At 41.8% G+C, this 19,133-nt stretch overlaps 1 protein-coding gene across 4 annotated transcripts in view; it reads right to left on the bottom strand.

The window, feature by feature from the left end:
- slc12a5a (solute carrier family 12 member 5a) overlaps positions 1-19,133 on the bottom strand; it is a 267,611-nt gene that overhangs the window by 49,431 nt on the left and 199,047 nt on the right. For all 4 annotated transcript variants that reach the window (XM_090241954.1, XM_090241953.1, XM_090241955.1 and 1 more), the window contains exon 4: positions 17,912-18,058. In XM_090241954.1, the coding sequence (XP_090098080.1) occupies positions 17,912-18,058 (147 nt within the window). The remainder of the gene's footprint in view (positions 1-17,911; positions 18,059-19,133) is intronic.

Below are 19,133 nucleotides of genomic sequence, written 5' to 3' on the forward strand. Positions count from 1 at the left end.
CTTCCTGTGAGAGGAAGGGGGGTGTGGGCGATGGTTAATGTCACCTGTGGACACTGCCGTCTGTCTGGATAAACAACAATCTGCACAACCTTGCTGTATTCCTAATCGGGTCACAATGAAGTAAGGCTCCCTCTCTCTGAGGAGAGCAGAGAAGACAGTAATTGTTTAAGTGTTTTATCTGATGTATCTGGGCAAGCTGGAACATTTTAGGAGGTAGTTTGAGGCTAAGGGAGTCACTCAATACAGCTGTGTGGGAACGTTATAAAGAGAGGCAGATAGAGCACTTACTGACTGTCACCTGGGAGGGACTCAATACTCTTTATATAACACTGTATCATTATGACAGTTGATAGGATGATATGAGTCAGCGGAGACAATGTCGTTAGCAAGTATATTATTGAAGAGGATGGGTATTTTTTTTTATTTTTTAACTTTTTTATTTCACCTTTATTTAACCAGGTAGGCCAGTTGAGAACAAGTTCTAATTTACAACTGCGACCTGGTCAAGATAAAGCAAAGCAGTTCGACACAAACAACAACACAGAGTTACACACGGAATAAACAAACATACAGTCAATAATACAGTAGAACAAAAGAAAACAAAAAGTCTATATACAGTGAGTGCAAATGAGGTAAGATAAGGGAATTAAGGCAATAAATAGGCCATGGTGGCGAAGTAATTACAATATAGCAATTAAACACTGGAATTGTAGATGTGCAGAAGATGAATGTGCAAGTAGAGATACTGGGGTGCAAAGGAGCAAGATAAATAAATACAGTATGGGGATGAGGTAGATAGATATTATGAATCACCAGAGAGATGGTTCAATATGCAGCTTTTAGTAAGAGACCATCTCATATGAAGAAACATAAATTCACTCTACTTTAGCCTCTTGTAGTCGACAAGACTTTGATGCTACCACAAGCAGACATAACAAATACCATCAGCAGACATAACACATACCATCAACAGACACATACCATCAGCAGACATAACAAATACCATCAACAGACACATACCATCAGCAGACATAACAAATACCATCAGCAGACATAACACATACCATCAACAGACACATACCATCAGCAGACATAACAAATACCATCAACAGACACATACCATCAGCAGACATAACAAATACCATCAGCAGACATAACAAATACCATCAGCAGACATAACACATACCATCAGCAGACATAACACATACCATCAGCAGACATAACAAATACCATCAGCAGACATAACACATACCATCAGCAGACATAACAAATACCATCAGCAGACATAACAAATACCATCAGCAGACATAACACATACCATCAGCAGACATAACACATACCATCAACAGACACATACCATCAGCAGACATAACAAATACCATCAGCAGACATAACAAATACCATCAGCAGACATAACACATACCATCAGCAGACATAACAAATACCATCAACAGACATATACCATCAGCAGACATAACAAATACCATCAGCAGACACAACACATACCATCAGCAGACATAACAAATACCATCAGCAGACATAACACATACCATCAGCAGACATAACAAATACCATCAGCAGACATAACAAATACCATCAACAGACATATACCATCAGCAGACATAACAAATACCATCAACAGACATATACCATCAGCAGACATAACAAATACCATCAGCAGACACAACACATACCATCAGCAGACATAACAAATACCATCAGCAGACATAACACATACCATCAGCAGACATAACAAATACCATCAGCAGACATAACAAATACCATCAACAGACATATACCATCAGCAGACATAACAAATACCATCAACAGACATATACCATCAGCAGACACAACACATACCATCAGCAGACATAACAAATACCATCAGCAGACACAACACATACCATCAGCAGACATAACACATACCATCAGCAGACATAACAAATACCATCAGCAGACACAACACATACCATCAGCAGACATAACAAATACCATCAGCAGACATAACAAATACCATCAACAGACATATACCATCAGCAGACATAACAAATACCATCAACAGACATATACCATCAGCAGACACAACACATACCATCAGCAGACATAACAAATACCATCAGCAGACACAACACATACCATCAGCAGACATAACACATACCATCAGCAGACATAACAAATACCATCAGCAGACACAACACATACCATCAGCAGACATAACAAATACCATCAGCAGACATAACAAATACCATCAACAGACATATACCATCAGCAGACATAACAAATACCATCAGCAGACATAACACATACCATCAGCAGACATAACACATACCATCAGCAGACATAACAAATACCATCAGCAGACATAACAAATACCATCAGCAGACATAACAAATACCATTGGCAGACAACAAATACCATCAGAAGACATAACACATACCATCAGAAGACATAACAAACCAGGTGGGATTGCAAAGAACACCCTAACAAACATCAACATAATTGTAGAGTAAAAAACATTGCAACATATACCAACCAATTTACTAACTATTTGCTCTTATGCATGTCAGTGCAATGGTCTATTCATTTGTCACTCAATTATTATTGGCTGCTATGGCTTAAGGAAGTGTCATATTTCATATTCATGACTGTATTTAGAAGATGTGTCTTGGTGGGTTGAAATGAAGAGTTACTAATGCAAATCAAACATGAACACAGCATCAGGATGAGATGAGGGCTTTAATCCCGTCTGTCTTAGTGACGGAGGTTGCCTAATCTCTCGTCTGAGGCTGATGTAGATCAGGATAAAAAATGATTGTGTGGATAAAACTTGAGTTGAATCTCTTGGTTTGCAATGGCTTCCTATTTGGTTCCGTGGTCAACAAAGACATTATTTACTGAGAGAACAGAGTGACAACAACAAAGACTTCTAGATTCCAAATACCATATTTTGATTGGCCCATGGTGCGACAGAGATGCTGACAAGTGCAGCAGCCTGATGGCTGAGCTCCTCTACGCTGTGTAATCGTCCTCTCTTCAGTTGTGGCAAAAACACTTTCCCAGAGGGTCACAATACCAAGTGACATCAACGATGTCATGATTCAGCAGCAGCTACTGATCTCTGCCCACTGGGACAGCTAACAGGGATCTCTACCCACTGGGACAGCTATCAAGAATCACTACCCAATGATCTCTACCCACTGGGACAGCTAACAGGAATCACTACCCACTGATCTCTACCCACTGGGACAGCTAACAGGAATCACTACCCACTTATCTCTACTCACTGAGACAGCTAACAGGAATCTCTACCCACTGGGACAGCTAACAGGGATCTCTACCCACTGGGACAGCTAACAGGGGTCTCTACCCACTGGGACAGCTAACAGGGATCTCTACCCACTGATCTCTACCCACTGGGACAACCAACAGGGATCTCTACCCACTGGGACAGCCAACAGAGATCTCTACCCACTGGGGATCTCTACCCAGAGATCCAAAGGAGAATTTGGCCACAGACTTCAGGACTGAATTCATGCTTTGTTTATAAGAGGATAGCAAAGTGTAATACCAGAGCACTTGGGATCTCTTAAGTGGATAGGGTTTTCCTATTCAAGGATGGATGGGGATAACACATGGTTGGAGCAATGACATTCATGTTATAGGCCTTCAGACCGTAGTTCAGTAACGTTAGCTCAGAAACCAAAGCCTTCCCAGAGAGCTGGTATTAGAAACGCAAAGAGCTAGAGTAGGATTCCTAGTTACTTGGTGAGAGTCTGATCTGACTAGGGGGGCGAGGGGGGGGCTGTATATTTTCAAGTCCACTAGAAGTACGGTGGTAGCTACACACTGCCATATTAGAAACATGGTGCTGCAAAGCATCTATTATCGATCTGCTTAAAGAGAAGTCATACATGGGTTTCATGATCACTCACATAAGCTATGGTTTTTAATGTGAGAAAACACAACATTAAAAAACACGTGTAGAGCATGGTACTTAATGTGAGTGTACTGGCATGTAGTTTCACGATCCGACAAGGGGCTCTATTGCCACAGGTACAGAACGTTTTTATGTTCCAGTTTCAGGAGCTTCAGCTAATATCCTTTCCAGAGGGCTTGTCGTATTGAGTGATCTTCAGACTGCCCAGGCATCCCGAGACGCCACCGTACCAACATGTCCCCTGGCCTACAAACGAGCCACTAAAAACGCTGATTACATGGCCATACCATCTGCTGAGTCCGGATGAGACACAACACAATGCCACTCGGCAGGGAGCTTAACCATGGGACGAGCTGGGAATTCTCCCCAAAGCGGTACATGGAGAGGCCGGGAAAAAAAATCACAAATCCGCATGTCCCTAACAAGCTAAGCCGTCGATTCCACAGTGTTTCCGACAATATGAGTCTAAGGGATTGGGGGCCGAGGGCGTTTTTGTGCCTTTGAGCCTGTCTCTTTGATGACCACCAGCACTAGCCTCAAAAGGGACAACATTATCTAGATTACCTTCAGACGACATAGAGTGGAGTTACGATTCTAGTGTCCAAATGAAACTAAAACTGTCTGCCTTTGAATGCACTTGCTGAAGTCGTGCTAAAATTAGTTTAACAGGAAGTGGTTTGAACCTGCCCTAAGAGAGTGACTATAGCCATCATTACATAAATGCACTAGACTTTTCAATGCCACAGAAGGGCAAGTTCATTCACTGTATTGTAGAGTATACATCAGTCTGCTGGAGCAGGCTCTCCACTGACAGCATTAGCAGAACTTATTAGCAAACTCGCGCTGAACTCCGGTTCGACCCCTAGCCCCTACATAGGTAACCCCGTAGAACTGAGAGTTCAATAGAAATCTATGCATTATAAACAATTGCTTAATCATGTCTTCTGACTGGCTTTGTGTTTACATTTTTGCCATGGAAAAAACACTGCGATACACTGGAAAACACTGTCTTGGTCCTGAGGGACAAAGAGAGAGACTGAGAGAGACTGAGAGAGAAAGAGAGAGACTGAGAGGGACAGAGAGGGACAGAGAGAGACTGAGAGGGACAGAGAGAGACTGAGAGAGACTGAGAGAGACTGAGAGAGACTGAGAGAGACAGAGAGAGACTGAGAGAGACTGAGAGAGATGAGAGCAAGGAAAGGGAAAAGAGGGAGTCATTTAGGGAGAAGCAGAGCAATGAGGGCAAAAGAGAGACTGACTAACATATTTAGCAGGAGAGAGCAAGAAATGAAAGAGAGATAGACGCTCTTAGCATTTAAACGAAGCAGGACAGAGGGCAGAATAATGGGGGATGCAAGACCCTGAAGTAATGAATAGTGGACGCAGGACCTGGAAGTAATGAATAGTGGACGCTGATCTTGGAGGTAATGAATAGTGGACGCAGGACCTGGAAGTAATGAATAGTGGACGCTGATCTTGGAAGTAATGAATAATGGACGCAGGACCTGGAAGTAATGAATAGTGGAGACAGGACCCTGAAGTAATGAATAGTGGAGACAGGACCCTGAAGTAATGAATAGTGGACACAGGACCCTGAAGTAATGAATAGTGGACACAGGACCCTGAAGTAATGAATAGTGGACACAGGATTCAGAAGTAATGAATAGTGGAGACAGGACCCTGAAGTAATGAATAGTGGAGACAGGACCCTGAAGTAATGAATAGTGGAGACAGGACCTTGAAGTAATGAATAGTGGAGACAGGACCCTGAAGTAATGAATAGTGGAGACAGGATCCTGAAGTAATGAATAGTGGACGCAGGACCTGGAAGTAATGAATAGTGGACGCAGGACCTGGAAGTTATGAATAGTGGACGCAGGACCTGGAAGTAATGAATAGTGGAGACAGGACCTGGAAGTAATGAATAGTGGAGACAGGACCTGGAAGTAATGAATAGTGGACGCAGGACCCTGAAGTAATGAATAGTGGAGACAGGACCCTGAAGTAATGAATAGTGGAGACAGGACCCTGAAGTAATGAATAGTGGAGACAGGACCCTGAAGTAATGAATAGTGGAGACAGGACCCTGAAGTAATGAATAGTGGAGACAGGACCCTGAAGTAATGAATAGTGGAGACAGGACCCTGAAGTAATGAATAGTGGACGCAGGACCTGGAAGTAATGAATAGTGGAGACAGGACCCTGAAGTAATGAATAGTGGAGACAGGACCCTGAAGTAATGAATAGTGGAGACAGGACCCTGAAGTAATGAATAGTGGAGACAGGACCCTGAAGTAATGAATAGTGGAGACAGGACCCTGAAGTAATGAATAGTGGACGCAGGACCTGGAAGTAATGAATAGTGGAGACAGGACCCTGAAGTAATGAATAGTGGAGACAGGACCCTGAAGTAATGAATAGTGGAGACAGGACCCTGAAGTAATGAATAGTGGAGACAGGACCCTGAAGTAATGAATAGTGGAGACAGGACCCTGAAGTAATGAATAGTGGAGACAGGACCCTGAAGTAATGAATGGTGGAGACAGGACCCTGAAGTAATGAATAGTGGAGACAGGACCCTGAAGTAATGAATAGTGGAGACAGGACCCTGAAGTAATGAATAGTGGACATGGAAGTAATGAATAGTGGACACAGGACCCTGAAGTAATGAATAGTGGACACAGGATTCAGAAGTAATGCATATTGGACACAGGATTCAGAAGTAATGAATAGTGGAGACAGGACCCTGAAGTAATGAATAGTGGAGACAGGACCCTGAAGTAATGAATAGTGGAGACAGGACCCTGAAGTAATGAATAGTGGACACAGGACCCTGAAGTAATGAATAGTGGACACAGGATTCAGAAGTAATGAATAGTGGAGACAGGACCCTGAAGTAATGAATAGTGGAGACAGGACCCTGAAGTAATGAATAGTGGAGACAGGACCCTGAAGTAATGAATAGTGGAGACAGGACCCTGAAGTAATGAATAGTGGAGACAGGACCCTGAAGCAATGAATAGTGGAGACAGGACCCTGAAGTAATGAATAGTGGAGACAGGACCTGGAAGTTATGAATAGTGGACGCAGGACCTGGAAGTAATGAATAGTGGACGCAGGACCTGGAAGTAATGAATAGTGGAGACAGGACCTGGAAGTAATGAATAGTGGAGACAGGACCTGGAAGTAATGAATAGTGGACGCAGGACCCTGAAGTAATGAATAGTGGAGACAGGACCCTGAAGTAATGAATAGTGGAGACAGGACCCTGAAGTAATGAATAGTGGAGACAGGACCTGAAGTAATGAATAGTGGAGACAGGACCCTGAAGTAATGAATAGTGGACGCAGGACCTGGAAGTAATGAATAGTGGAGACAGGACCCTGAAGTAATGAATAGTGGAGACAGGACCCTGAAGTAATGAATAGTGGAGACAGGACCCTGAAGTAATGAATAGTGGAGACAGGACCCTGAAGTAATGAATAGTGGAGACAGGACCCTGAAGTAATGAATAGTGGACGCAGGACCTGGAAGTAATGAATAGTGGAGACAGGACCCTGAAGTAATGAATAGTGGAGACAGGACCCTGAAGTAATGAATAGTGGACACAGGACCCTGAAGTAATGAATAGTGGAGACAGGACCCTGAAGTAATGAATAGTGGAGACAGGGCCCTGAAGTAATGAATAGTGGAGACAGGACCCTGAAGTAATGAATAGTGGAGACAGGACCCTGAAGTAATGAATAGTGGACACAGGACCCTGAAGTAATGAATAGTGGACATGGAAGTAATGAATAGTGGACACAGGACCCTGAAGTAATGAATAGTGGACATGGAAGTAATGAATAGTGGACACAGGACCCTGAAGTAATGAATAGTGGACACAGGACCCTGAAGTAATGAATAGTGGACACAGGATTCAGAAGTAATGGATTGTGGACACAGGATTCAGAAGTAATGAATAGTGGAGACAGGACCCTGAAGTAATGAATAGTGGAGACAGGACCCTGAAGTAATGAATAGTGGAGACAGGACCCTGAAGTAATGAATAGTGGAGACAGGACCCTGAAGTAATGAATGGTGGAGACAGGACCCTGAAGTAATGAATAGTGGAGACAGGACCCTGAAGTAATGAATAGTGGACACAGGACCCTGAAGTAATGAATAGTGGACGCAGGACCTGGAAGTAATGAATAGTGGAGACAGGACCCTGAAGTAATGAATAGTGGAGACAGGACCCTGAAGTAATGAATAGTGGACACAGGACCCTGAAGTAATGAATCGTGGAGACAGGACCCTGAAGTAATGAATAGTGGAGACAGGACCCTGAAGTAATGAATAGTGGAGACAGGACCCTGAAGTAATGAATAGTGGAGACAGGACCCTGAAGTAATGAATAGTGGAGACAGGACCCTGAAGTAATGAATAGTGGAGACAGGACCCTGAAGTAATGAATAGTGGAGACAGGACCCTGAAGTAATGAATAATGGAGACAGGACCCTGAAGTAATGAATAGTGGAGACAGGACCCTGAAGTAATGAATAGTGGAGACAGGACCCTGAAGTAATGAATGGTGGAGACAGGACCCTGAAGTAATGAATAGTGGACATGGAAGTAATGAATAGTGGACACAGGACCCTGAAGTAATGAATAGTGGACACAGGATTCAGAAGTAATGAATAGTGGAGACAGGACCCTGAAGTAATGAATAGTGGACGCAGGACCTGGAAGTAATGAATAGTGGAGACAGGACCCTGAAGTAATGAATAGTGGAGACAGGACCCTGAAGTAATGAATAGTGGAGACAGGACCCTGAAGTAATGAATAGTGGAGACAGGACCCTGAAGTAATGAATAGTGGAGACAGGACCCTGAAGTAATGAATAGTGGAGACAGGACCCTGAAGTAATGAATGGTGGAGACAGGACCCTGAAGTAATGAATAGTGGAGACAGGACCCTGAAGTAATGAATAGTGGAGACAGGACCCTGAAGTAATGAATAGTGGACATGGAAGTAATGAATAGTGGACACAGGACCCTGAAGTAATGAATAGTGGACACAGGATTCAGAAGTAATGGATAGTGGACACAGGATTCAGAAGTAATGAATAGTGGAGACAGGACCCTGAAGTAATGAATAGTGGAGACAGGACCCTGAAGTAATGAATAGTGGAGACAGGACCCTGAAGTAATGAATAGTGGACACAGGACCCTGAAGTAATGAATAGTGGACACAGGATTCAGAAGTAATGAATAGTGGAGACAGGACCCTGAAGTAATGAATAGTGGAGACAGGACCCTGAAGTAATGAATAGTGGAGACAGGACCCTGAAGTAATGAATAGTGGAGACAGGACCCTGAAGTAATGAATAGTGGAGACAGGACCCTGAAGCAATGAATAGTGGAGACAGGACCCTGAAGTAATGAATAGTGGAGACAGGACCTGGAAGTTATGAATAGTGGACGCAGGACCTGGAAGTAATGAATAGTGGACGCAGGACCTGGAAGTAATGAATAGTGGAGACAGGACCTGGAAGTAATGAATAGTGGAGACAGGACCTGGAAGTAATGAATAGTGGACGCAGGACCCTGAAGTAATGAATAGTGGAGACAGGACCCTGAAGTAATGAATAGTGGAGACAGGACCCTGAAGTAATGAATAGTGGACGCAGGACCCTGAAGTAATGAATAGTGGAGACAGGACCCTGAAGTAATGAATAGTGGAGACAGGACCCTGAAGTAATGAATAGTGGACACAGGACCCTGAAGTAATGAATAGTGGAGACAGGACCCTGAAGTAATGAATAGTGGAGACAGGACCCTGAAGTAATGAATAGTGGAGACAGGACCCTGAAGTAATGAATAGTGGAGACAGGACCCTGAAGTAATGAATAGTGGAGACAGAACCCTGAAGTAATGAATAGTGGACACAGGACCCTGAAGTAATGAATAGTGGACATGGAAGTAATGAATAGTGGACACAGGACCCTGAAGTAATGAATAGTGGACATGGAAGTAATGAATAGTTGACACAGGACCCTGAAGTAATGAATAGTGGACACAGGACCCTGAAGTAATGAATAGTGGACACAGGATTCAGAAGTAATGGATAGTGGACACAGGATTCAGAAGTAATGAATAGTGGAGACAGGACCCTGAAGTAATGAATAGTGGAGACAGAACCCTGAAGTAATGAATAGTGGAGACAGGACCCTGAAGTAATGAATAGTGGAGACAGGACCCTGAAGTAATGAATGGTGGAGACAGGACCCTGAAGTAATGAATAGTGGAGACAGGACCCTGAAGTAATGAATAGTGGACACAGGACCCTGAAGTAATGAATAGTGGAGACAGGACCCTGAAGTAATGAATAGTGGAGACAGGACCCTGAAGTAATGAATAGTGGAGACAGGACCCTGAAGTAATGAATAGTGGAGACAGGACCCTGAAGTAATGAATAGTGGACACAGGACCCTGAAGTAATGAATAGTGGACATGGAAGTAATGAATAGTGGACACAGGACCCTGAAGTAATGAATAGTGGACACAGGACCCTGAAGTAATGAATAGTGGACACAGGACTCAGAAGTAATGGATAGTGGACACAGGATTCAGAAGTAATGAATAGTGGAGACAGGACCCTGAAGTAATGAATAGTGGAGATTGGACCCTGAAGTAATGAATAGTGGAGACAGGACCCTGAAGTAATGAATAGTGGAGACAGGACCCTGAAGTAATGAATAGTGGAGACAGGACCCTGAAGTAATGAATAGTGGACACAGGACCCTGAAGTAATGAATAGTGGACACAGGACCCTGAAGTAATGAATAGTGGAGACAGGACCCTGAAGTAATGAATAGTGGACACAGGACCCTGAAGTAATTAATAGTGGACACAGGACCCTGAAGTAATGAATAGTGGACACAGGACCCTGAAGTAATGAATAGTGGACACAGGACCCTGAAGTAATGAATAATGGACACAGGACCCTGAAGTAATGAATAGTGGACACAGGACCTGGAAGTTATGAATAGTGGACGCATGACCCGGAAGTTATGAATAGGGCAAACAAACAACAAACTTTCCATCCAGACAGCTAAAGCTAATTTTAGCGACATGCTTTATTAGTGGTCAGAATAGACAGCGGTAGAATACCACGTTGATAACGCTCGGATGCTCCTTCCATCATATGGGTTAATGGGACATTGCTCCAGAGACGCTTAACATAGAAATAATTCCCAGAACGAATGATGGCAAAACGGCCCATTTGACGTGTAGTCTAAATATTCCATACGTTTGAGTATAATCATATAACTGTTCCACAGCCTTGTGATGACTGAGTGGCTGAGAAGTAGAACGCTGTCAACAACATTCATGTTAACAACAACATACACTGTAAACAACATGCATGTTAACAACAACATACACTGTAAACAACATGCATGTTAACAACAACAGATTTGTATGTGTGCGTGTGTATGTTTGTATGTGTGCGTGTGCATGTTTGAATGTGTGTGTGTGTGCATGTTTGTGTGTGTGTGTGTGTGTGTGTGTGTGTGTGTGTGTGTGTGTGTGTGTGTGTGTGTGTGTGTGTAAGCAAGTTAGCCACGGTAAGGATTTGAGGGGGTTGATTTATAAATATCTCTCCCAGAGAAAAATCTAGGCTAAGCGAACACACATAGATGCATGCCGAATCACAAACGAGCAACGATATATGAACACAACCCCACTAACACTAACAAATACACAACCTCACCAACAGTAAGAAATACACAACCCCACTAACAAACACACAACCCCACTAACAGTAACAAATACACAACCCCACTAACAAACACACAACCCCACTAACAAACACACAACCCCACTAACAGTAACAAATACACAACCCCACTAACAGTAACAAACACACAACCCCACTAACAAATACACAACCCCACTAACAAACACACAACCCCACTAACAAATACACAACCCCACTAACAAACACACAACCCCACTAACAAACACACAACCCAACTAACAAATACACAACCCCACTAACAAATACACAACCCCACTACCAAATACACAACCCCACTAACAGTAGTAAACACACAACCCCACTAACAAATACACAACCCCACTAACAAACACACAACCCCACTAACAGTAGTAAATACACAACCCCACTAACAAACACACAACCCCACTAACAAATACACAACCCCACTAACAAACACACAACCCAACTAACAAATACACAACCCCACTAACAAATACACAACCCCACTACCAAATACACAACCCCACTAACAATCACACAACCCCACTAACAAATACACCACCCCACTAATAGTAGTAAACACACAACCCCACTAACAAACACACAACCCCACTAACAAACACACAACCCCACTAACAATCACACAACCCCACTAACAAATACACAACCCCACTAACAGTAGTAAACACACAACCCCAACTGCAAACACACTATGACATCTGAGACCACACACATGCACAGATATACAAGATACACACAGGACATGGACAGACGAACACTCACATACATTTTTAAGCAGTTGCGGACATAATATATGAGTCATCTCAATAAATGCTAAACTGTATAATATTTGGTTGCTTTAAAACGAGCCATCGATACAATTTGAAATAAAACCCACAGAGAACATTGGCGCTGACATGTTTGAGTCAGTATAGGGTCTGCTGGAATATGTAAGTGCACTACCAGTCAGAACACAATGACAGGCAGGCATTGAGAACACTGGGGGAAAAAACATTGAGATGTATTCTGACAAACGCATGTCCAGCAGTCAAACTCAATCATATTGTAGCAGCCACTCTGCTCAGTGACACCTACTTGTTCAGTACTAAGAGCTTTGGGTCTTTTGGTGTAGGACAAAAAATGTTTGTGTTGACAATAGAGACTAAAAAACATTGTCACTTGTTTTTTTTTTTGTTTTTTTGAACTGTTCACGTCTTGAACATCTGGTTTGTTATTGTAAATGATGAGTTAAGGTTAAATGTACAGTACCAGTCAAAAGTTTGGACACACCTACTCATTCATGGGGTTTTCTTTATTTTCACAATTTTCTACATTGTAGAATAATAGTGAAGACATCAAAACTATGAAAAAATCGAAACTATGAAAAAACACATATGGAATCATGTAGTAACCAAAACAAATCAAAATATATTTTCTATTTGAGATTCTTCAAAGTAGCCACCCTTTGCCTTGATGACAGCTTTGCACATTCTTGGCATTCTCTCAACCAGCTTCACGAGGTAGTCACCTGGAATGCATTTAAATTAACAGGTGTGCCTTGTTAAAAGTACATTTGTGGATTTTCTTTCATTCTTAATGCGTTTGAGCCAATCAGTTGTGTTGTGACAAGGTAGGGGTGGTATACAGAAGATAGCCCAGTTGGTAAAAGACCAAGTCCATATTATGGCAAGAACAACTCATATAAGTAAAGAGAAATGACAGTCCATCATTAATTTAAGACATGAAGGTCAGTCAATACGGAACATTTCAAGAACTTTTAAAAGTTTCTTCAAGTGCCGACACAAAAACCATCAAGTGCTATGATGAAATTGGCTGTCATGAGGACCGCCACAGGAAAGGAAGACCCAGAGTTACCTCTGCTGAAGAGGATAAGTTCAATAGTTCATTAGTAAACTCCACCTCAGATTACAGCCCAAATAAATGCTCCACAGAGTTCAGACACATCTCAGCATCAACTGTTTAGAGGAGACTGTAAATCAGGCATTCATGGTCAAATTCCTGCAAAGAAACCACTACTAAAAGGCACCAATAAGAAGAAGAGACTTGCTTGGGCCAAGAAACACGAGCAACGGACAATAGACCGGTGGAAATCTGTCTTTTGGTCTGATGAGTCCAAATTTGAGATTTTTGGTTCCAACCTCCGTGTTTTTTTTGAGACGCAGTGTCGGTGAATGGTGATCTCCACATGTGTGGTTCCCACCGTGAAGCATGGAGGAGGAGGTGTGATGGTGTGGGAGTGCTTTTCTGGTGACACTGTCTGTGATTTATTTAGAATTCAAAGCACATTTCACCAGCAATGCTACCACAACATTCTGAAGCGATACACCATCACATCTGGTTTGCGCTATGACTATAATTTGTTTTTTCAACAGGACAATGATCCAACACACCTTTCACAAATGAACTTTTAACAAGGCACACCTGTTAATTGAAATGCATTCATGAAGCTGGTTGAGAGCATGCCAAGAGTGTGCAAAGCGGTCATCAAGGTAATGGGTGGCTACTTTGAAGAATCTCAAATATAAAATACATTTTGATTTGTTTAACACTTATTTGGATACTACATGATTCCATATATGTTATTTCATAGTTTTGATGTCTTCCCTATTATTCTAAATCTGTAGAAAATAGTAAAAATAAAGAAAAACCCTTGAATGGTGGGTAGGTGTCCAAACTTTTGACTGGTTCTGAATATATATTTTTTATTACTGTATACAGGTAGACAGGGGTGGTTTGCCAGTCATTGGGACAACAATCCAACTTGGGATGGGGGAGGTTTTAGCAGATGGAATAGTGGATAACAATTTGAGGTTTACTGAGTAGCAGTGCAAATACCATGGTACAGCTATATGGACACTCAATCATTATGGTACTTTTTAATGGAAAGTTGACAAACATATATTATGATAAATAGAATTGAAACTTGAATCTCGTTATGGTAAATGGTGAAATAAATATAGCCAGTTATAATTGTAATGGCTTAGCAGGTGAGAAAAAAACGATCAGTATTTACCTGACTAAAAGAGAAGGAATATAATATCTATTGTTAACAGGAAACTCATTCAATAATTTTAGATGAAGTTCCAAGTGATTTTCATTTTGTAAATCTGTTCCCATGTATTCCCATGCATAATATAGAGACGTGATCATATACAAATAATAATAATTAATAATCATTGATTGCATATACACTACAGTGTAGACATTGTTAATGTTGTGAATGACGATTGTACCCGTAAAACACCAGTCTCAATGTCAACAGTGAAGAGGCGACTCTTGGATGCTGGCCTTCTAGGCAGAGTTGCAAAAAAAAGCCATATCTCAGCCTGGCCAATAAAAATAAAATATTAAGATGGGCAAAAGAACACAAACACTGGACAGAGGAACTCTATCTAGAAGGCCAGCATCCCGGAGTCGCCTCTTCACTGTTGACGTTGAGACTGGTGTTTTGCAGGTACTATTTACTGAAGCTGCCAGTTGAGGACTTGTCTGTTTCTCAAACTAGACACTCTATTGTGCTTGTCCTCTTGCTCAGTTGGGGCCTCCCACTCCTCTTTCTATTCTGGTTAGAGACAGTTTGCACTGGTCTGTGAATGGAGTAGTACACAGCGTTGTACGAGATCTTCAGTTTCTTGGCAATCTCTCGCATGGAATAGCCTTCATTTCTCAGAACAAGAATAGACTGACGAGTTTCAGGAAAGAAGTTATTTGTTTCTGGCAATTTTGAGCCTGTAATTGAACCCACAAATGCTGATGCTCCAAGAAGGCCAGTTTTATTGCTTCTTTAATAAGGACAACAGTTTTCAGCTGTGCTAAAGGGTTTTCTAATGATCAAATAGCCTTTTAAAATGATCAACTTGGATTAGCTAACACAACGTGACATTGGAGTGATGGTTGCTGAGAATGGGCCTCTGTACGCCTATGTTGATATCCCATTACAAATCAGCCGTTTCCAGCTACAAAAGTAATTTACAACATTAACAATGTCTATACTGTATTTCTGATCAATTTGATGTTATTTTAATGGACCAAAAAAACATTGCTTTTCTTTCAATAACAAGGACATTTCTAAGTGACCCCAAACTTTTCAATGGTAGTGTAAATAGCACTTTTCTACCAACTGAGGTACTCAAAGCATTGTGGGAAACTCACCTCATCCACCATCAATGAGCTGCACCCACCTCAGTGATGCACAGATACCATTTCTGTGCCAGAACACTCACCACACATCAGCTATCAGGTGGAGAGGTGAGGAGTCATATATGCCAATTAGGAATGAGGGGGATGATTAGGTGGCCAGGATGGAATGTGGCCAGGTTGGGAATTTAGCTATGCCACCGGGGTGAACACCCCTACTCTTACAATAAGCGGCATGGAAATTTGAATTTGAATGACCACAGAGAGTCAGGACACCCATTTTAACGTCCAATCTGAAAGACGGCACCCTACACAGGACAATGTACCCAAATATAATTAAGGTTTGAAATGATTATGTTTTAGTCACATATTTTATCTGTAAAGGCTTTTTGCGGTCAATTTGCAGTCAAAAATTCTGCCCCCCCCCCCCCCCCCCGATCATCTGCTCAAGAAAAGATTGGCCAACGGCTGAATCTAATTGATGATCCCTGACCTATACGGTCCTGATCTATCCACGCTTCTTTGAAAATGTATCTAATAATTTATCAAGCCTAGAAGCAATACAAGACTCTATTATTATGGTGGGAGATTATAATACAATTTTAAATACCTCAATGGACCCTAAAGGAACTCACACTACAAACTATCATTACCCTTATGCACTTAAGGAAATCACAAATATCATTGATATATTGGAACAAGTGGATATATGGAGGTTTAAATATCCTGACCTAGTGAGATATACAGTACATTCGGAAAGTATTCAGATCCCTTGACTTTTTCCCCATTTTGTTATGTTACAGCCTTATTCTAAAATAGATTAAATTCATTTTTTTGTCTCATCAATCTACACATAATACACCATCATGACAAAGCAAAAACAGGTTTTTTGAAATGTTTGCAAATGTATTAAAACTAAAAAACAGATAACTTATTCACGTAAGTTTTCAGACCCTTTGCTTTGAGACTCAACATTGAGCTCAGGTGCATCCTGTTTCCATTGATCCTCCTTGAGATGTTTCTACAACTTGATTGGAGTCCACCTGTTGTCAATTCAATTGATTGGACATGATTTGGAAAAGCACGCACCTATCTATATAAGGTCCCACAGTTGACAGTTCATGTCAGAGCAAATACCAAGCCGTGATCTCAAGGATGATCAATGGAAACAGGATGCATCTGAGCTCAATGTTGAGTCTCAGAGCAAAGGCATTTCTGTTTTGTATTAGTAACGTAACAAAATGTGGAAAAAGTGAAGGGGTCTGTAAGGAATTGTCCACAGAGCTTCGAAACAGGATTGTGTCGAGGCACAGATCTGTGGAAGTTTAAAAAAATGTCTGCAGCATTGAAAGTCCCCAAGAACACAGTGGACTCCATAATTCTTAAATGGAAAAAGTTTGGAAGCCCCGATGCACAACTGAGCAATAGGACAAGTTCAATAGAGTGTTTGAAAAACAGATGCCTCACAAGTCCTCAACTGGCAGCTTCATTAAATAGTACCTGCAAAACACCAGTCTCAACGTCAACAGTGAAGAGGCGACTCCGGGATGCTGGCCTTCTAGCCAGAGTTTCAAAGAAAAAAACATATCTCAGACTGGCCAATAAAAAGTAATCTTAAGAGGGGCAAAATAACACAGACACTGGACAGAGGAACTCTGCCTAGAAGGCCAGCATCCCGGAGTCGCCTCTTCACTGTTGACGTTGAGACTGGTGTTTTGCAGGTACTATTTAATGAAGCTGCCAGTTGAGGACTTATGAGGCGTCTGTTTCTCAAACTAGACACTCTAATGTACTTGTCCTCTTGCTCAGTTGTGTACCGGGGCCTCCCACCTCTCTTTCTATTCTGGTTAGAGCCAGACACTTACAGTGGAACACAGACACTTACAGTAACACAGACATTTACGGTAACACAGACACATACAGTAACACAGACACTTACAGAGGAACACATGTGAAGAAAGGAGCTTAGACTGACTAGACTTTAGCTCAAAGAATAACTCCTTCTCAGTCTCATTACATGCAGTTGTCCCAGATTTGAACACAGGTACTTACAGTAGAACAACACATGAAGACGATGATGAAGGAGCCAATGACTCCTCCAATGCCGACCATCCAGGTCATCCGCAGGAACAGGATCACCCCGAAGATGTTCTGGATACAGGGGAGGTACACCCCCATCAGGGTCCCCAACTGTGGAGCCTGTAGGGAGGGAGAGAGGAGGTGGACATGGGATCAATGTTACCTAGCAAACCTGAAATGTTGTGAAATTTCCAGTGCACGTTTAATGTGAACACTGAGGTTGTACCCACTTTAAGTTACAGTTATAACAGTGGCCAAGTAGGCTACTGTGGCTATTTGATCATAATGTAGGCCTATCAGAGTGGTCTACTATCAAAAACAATGTAGAAAATGCATCCCATAACATTTTAACATGGAAGTAGCTGTTCTATCATTCTGCCTACAGTAGCAGCCAATGTGTGGTGTTCAATGTAGGCCTAAATTCCATGAGACTTTTGAAAAAAACACATGCAGGGCTTGACATGAACCTGTGTATCTACTTGTTCTTCAGACAAGGAGGTGACTGGAAATGTTGTTGTGTTGTTTGATGTAAGAAACCACTTTACCAAATAAAATGCATTATTATTCCCATACCATTATTACAGAGAATCAGACAAATTTGTCTTCCCTCTGCCTGTTGGCAACTTAACTTATTCAAGCCGGTCTCAAAATACAACACTGCCCCTTTAAGACAAAAAAAAAAAAGAAAGCTATTTACCTGACTCGCTTTCAAAGATGTCTAGAATTGTACACATTTTGTGCTCTTGTAGGAAGCAATCACTTCTTTATTGCTGCCTATAATTAGGATAATAACTCACTAACTAGCAAAGGATTTGAACAAAATGTGCACAGGTGGCTACATGCAGCTCTCACTCTGATCTCAAAACAAGTACATCTACTCATGACCACAGCTGTAAACACAGTCCAGGTCAACGTAAATGACACAGATCCATATACACTGTATGGCAATAGTCAATTTGCATATAGGCCTACTGCAGCTCTGACTGGTTATGCCACACCTGTCTGTGTAGAGTATGGGCTGAGTCATGATCAATAGAATCCTACTCTGATGCGTTCTGCCTACAACAAAATCTCTTGCATAGTTGGTTTTGTTTTGGTATGTTGCATTGAAATTGGCTAAGATTGCGTTGATTCGATCACAATTGCCACAGTAAATTGAAATGTTGATCGTGTTAACTAACTAGGAAAACTTTAC

The sequence above is a fragment of the Oncorhynchus mykiss genome, chromosome 7, assembly GCF_057628025.1.
Source record: "Oncorhynchus mykiss isolate SJ-2025 chromosome 7, ASM5762802v1, whole genome shotgun sequence".
Lineage (NCBI taxonomy): Eukaryota > Metazoa > Chordata > Actinopteri > Salmoniformes > Salmonidae > Oncorhynchus > Oncorhynchus mykiss.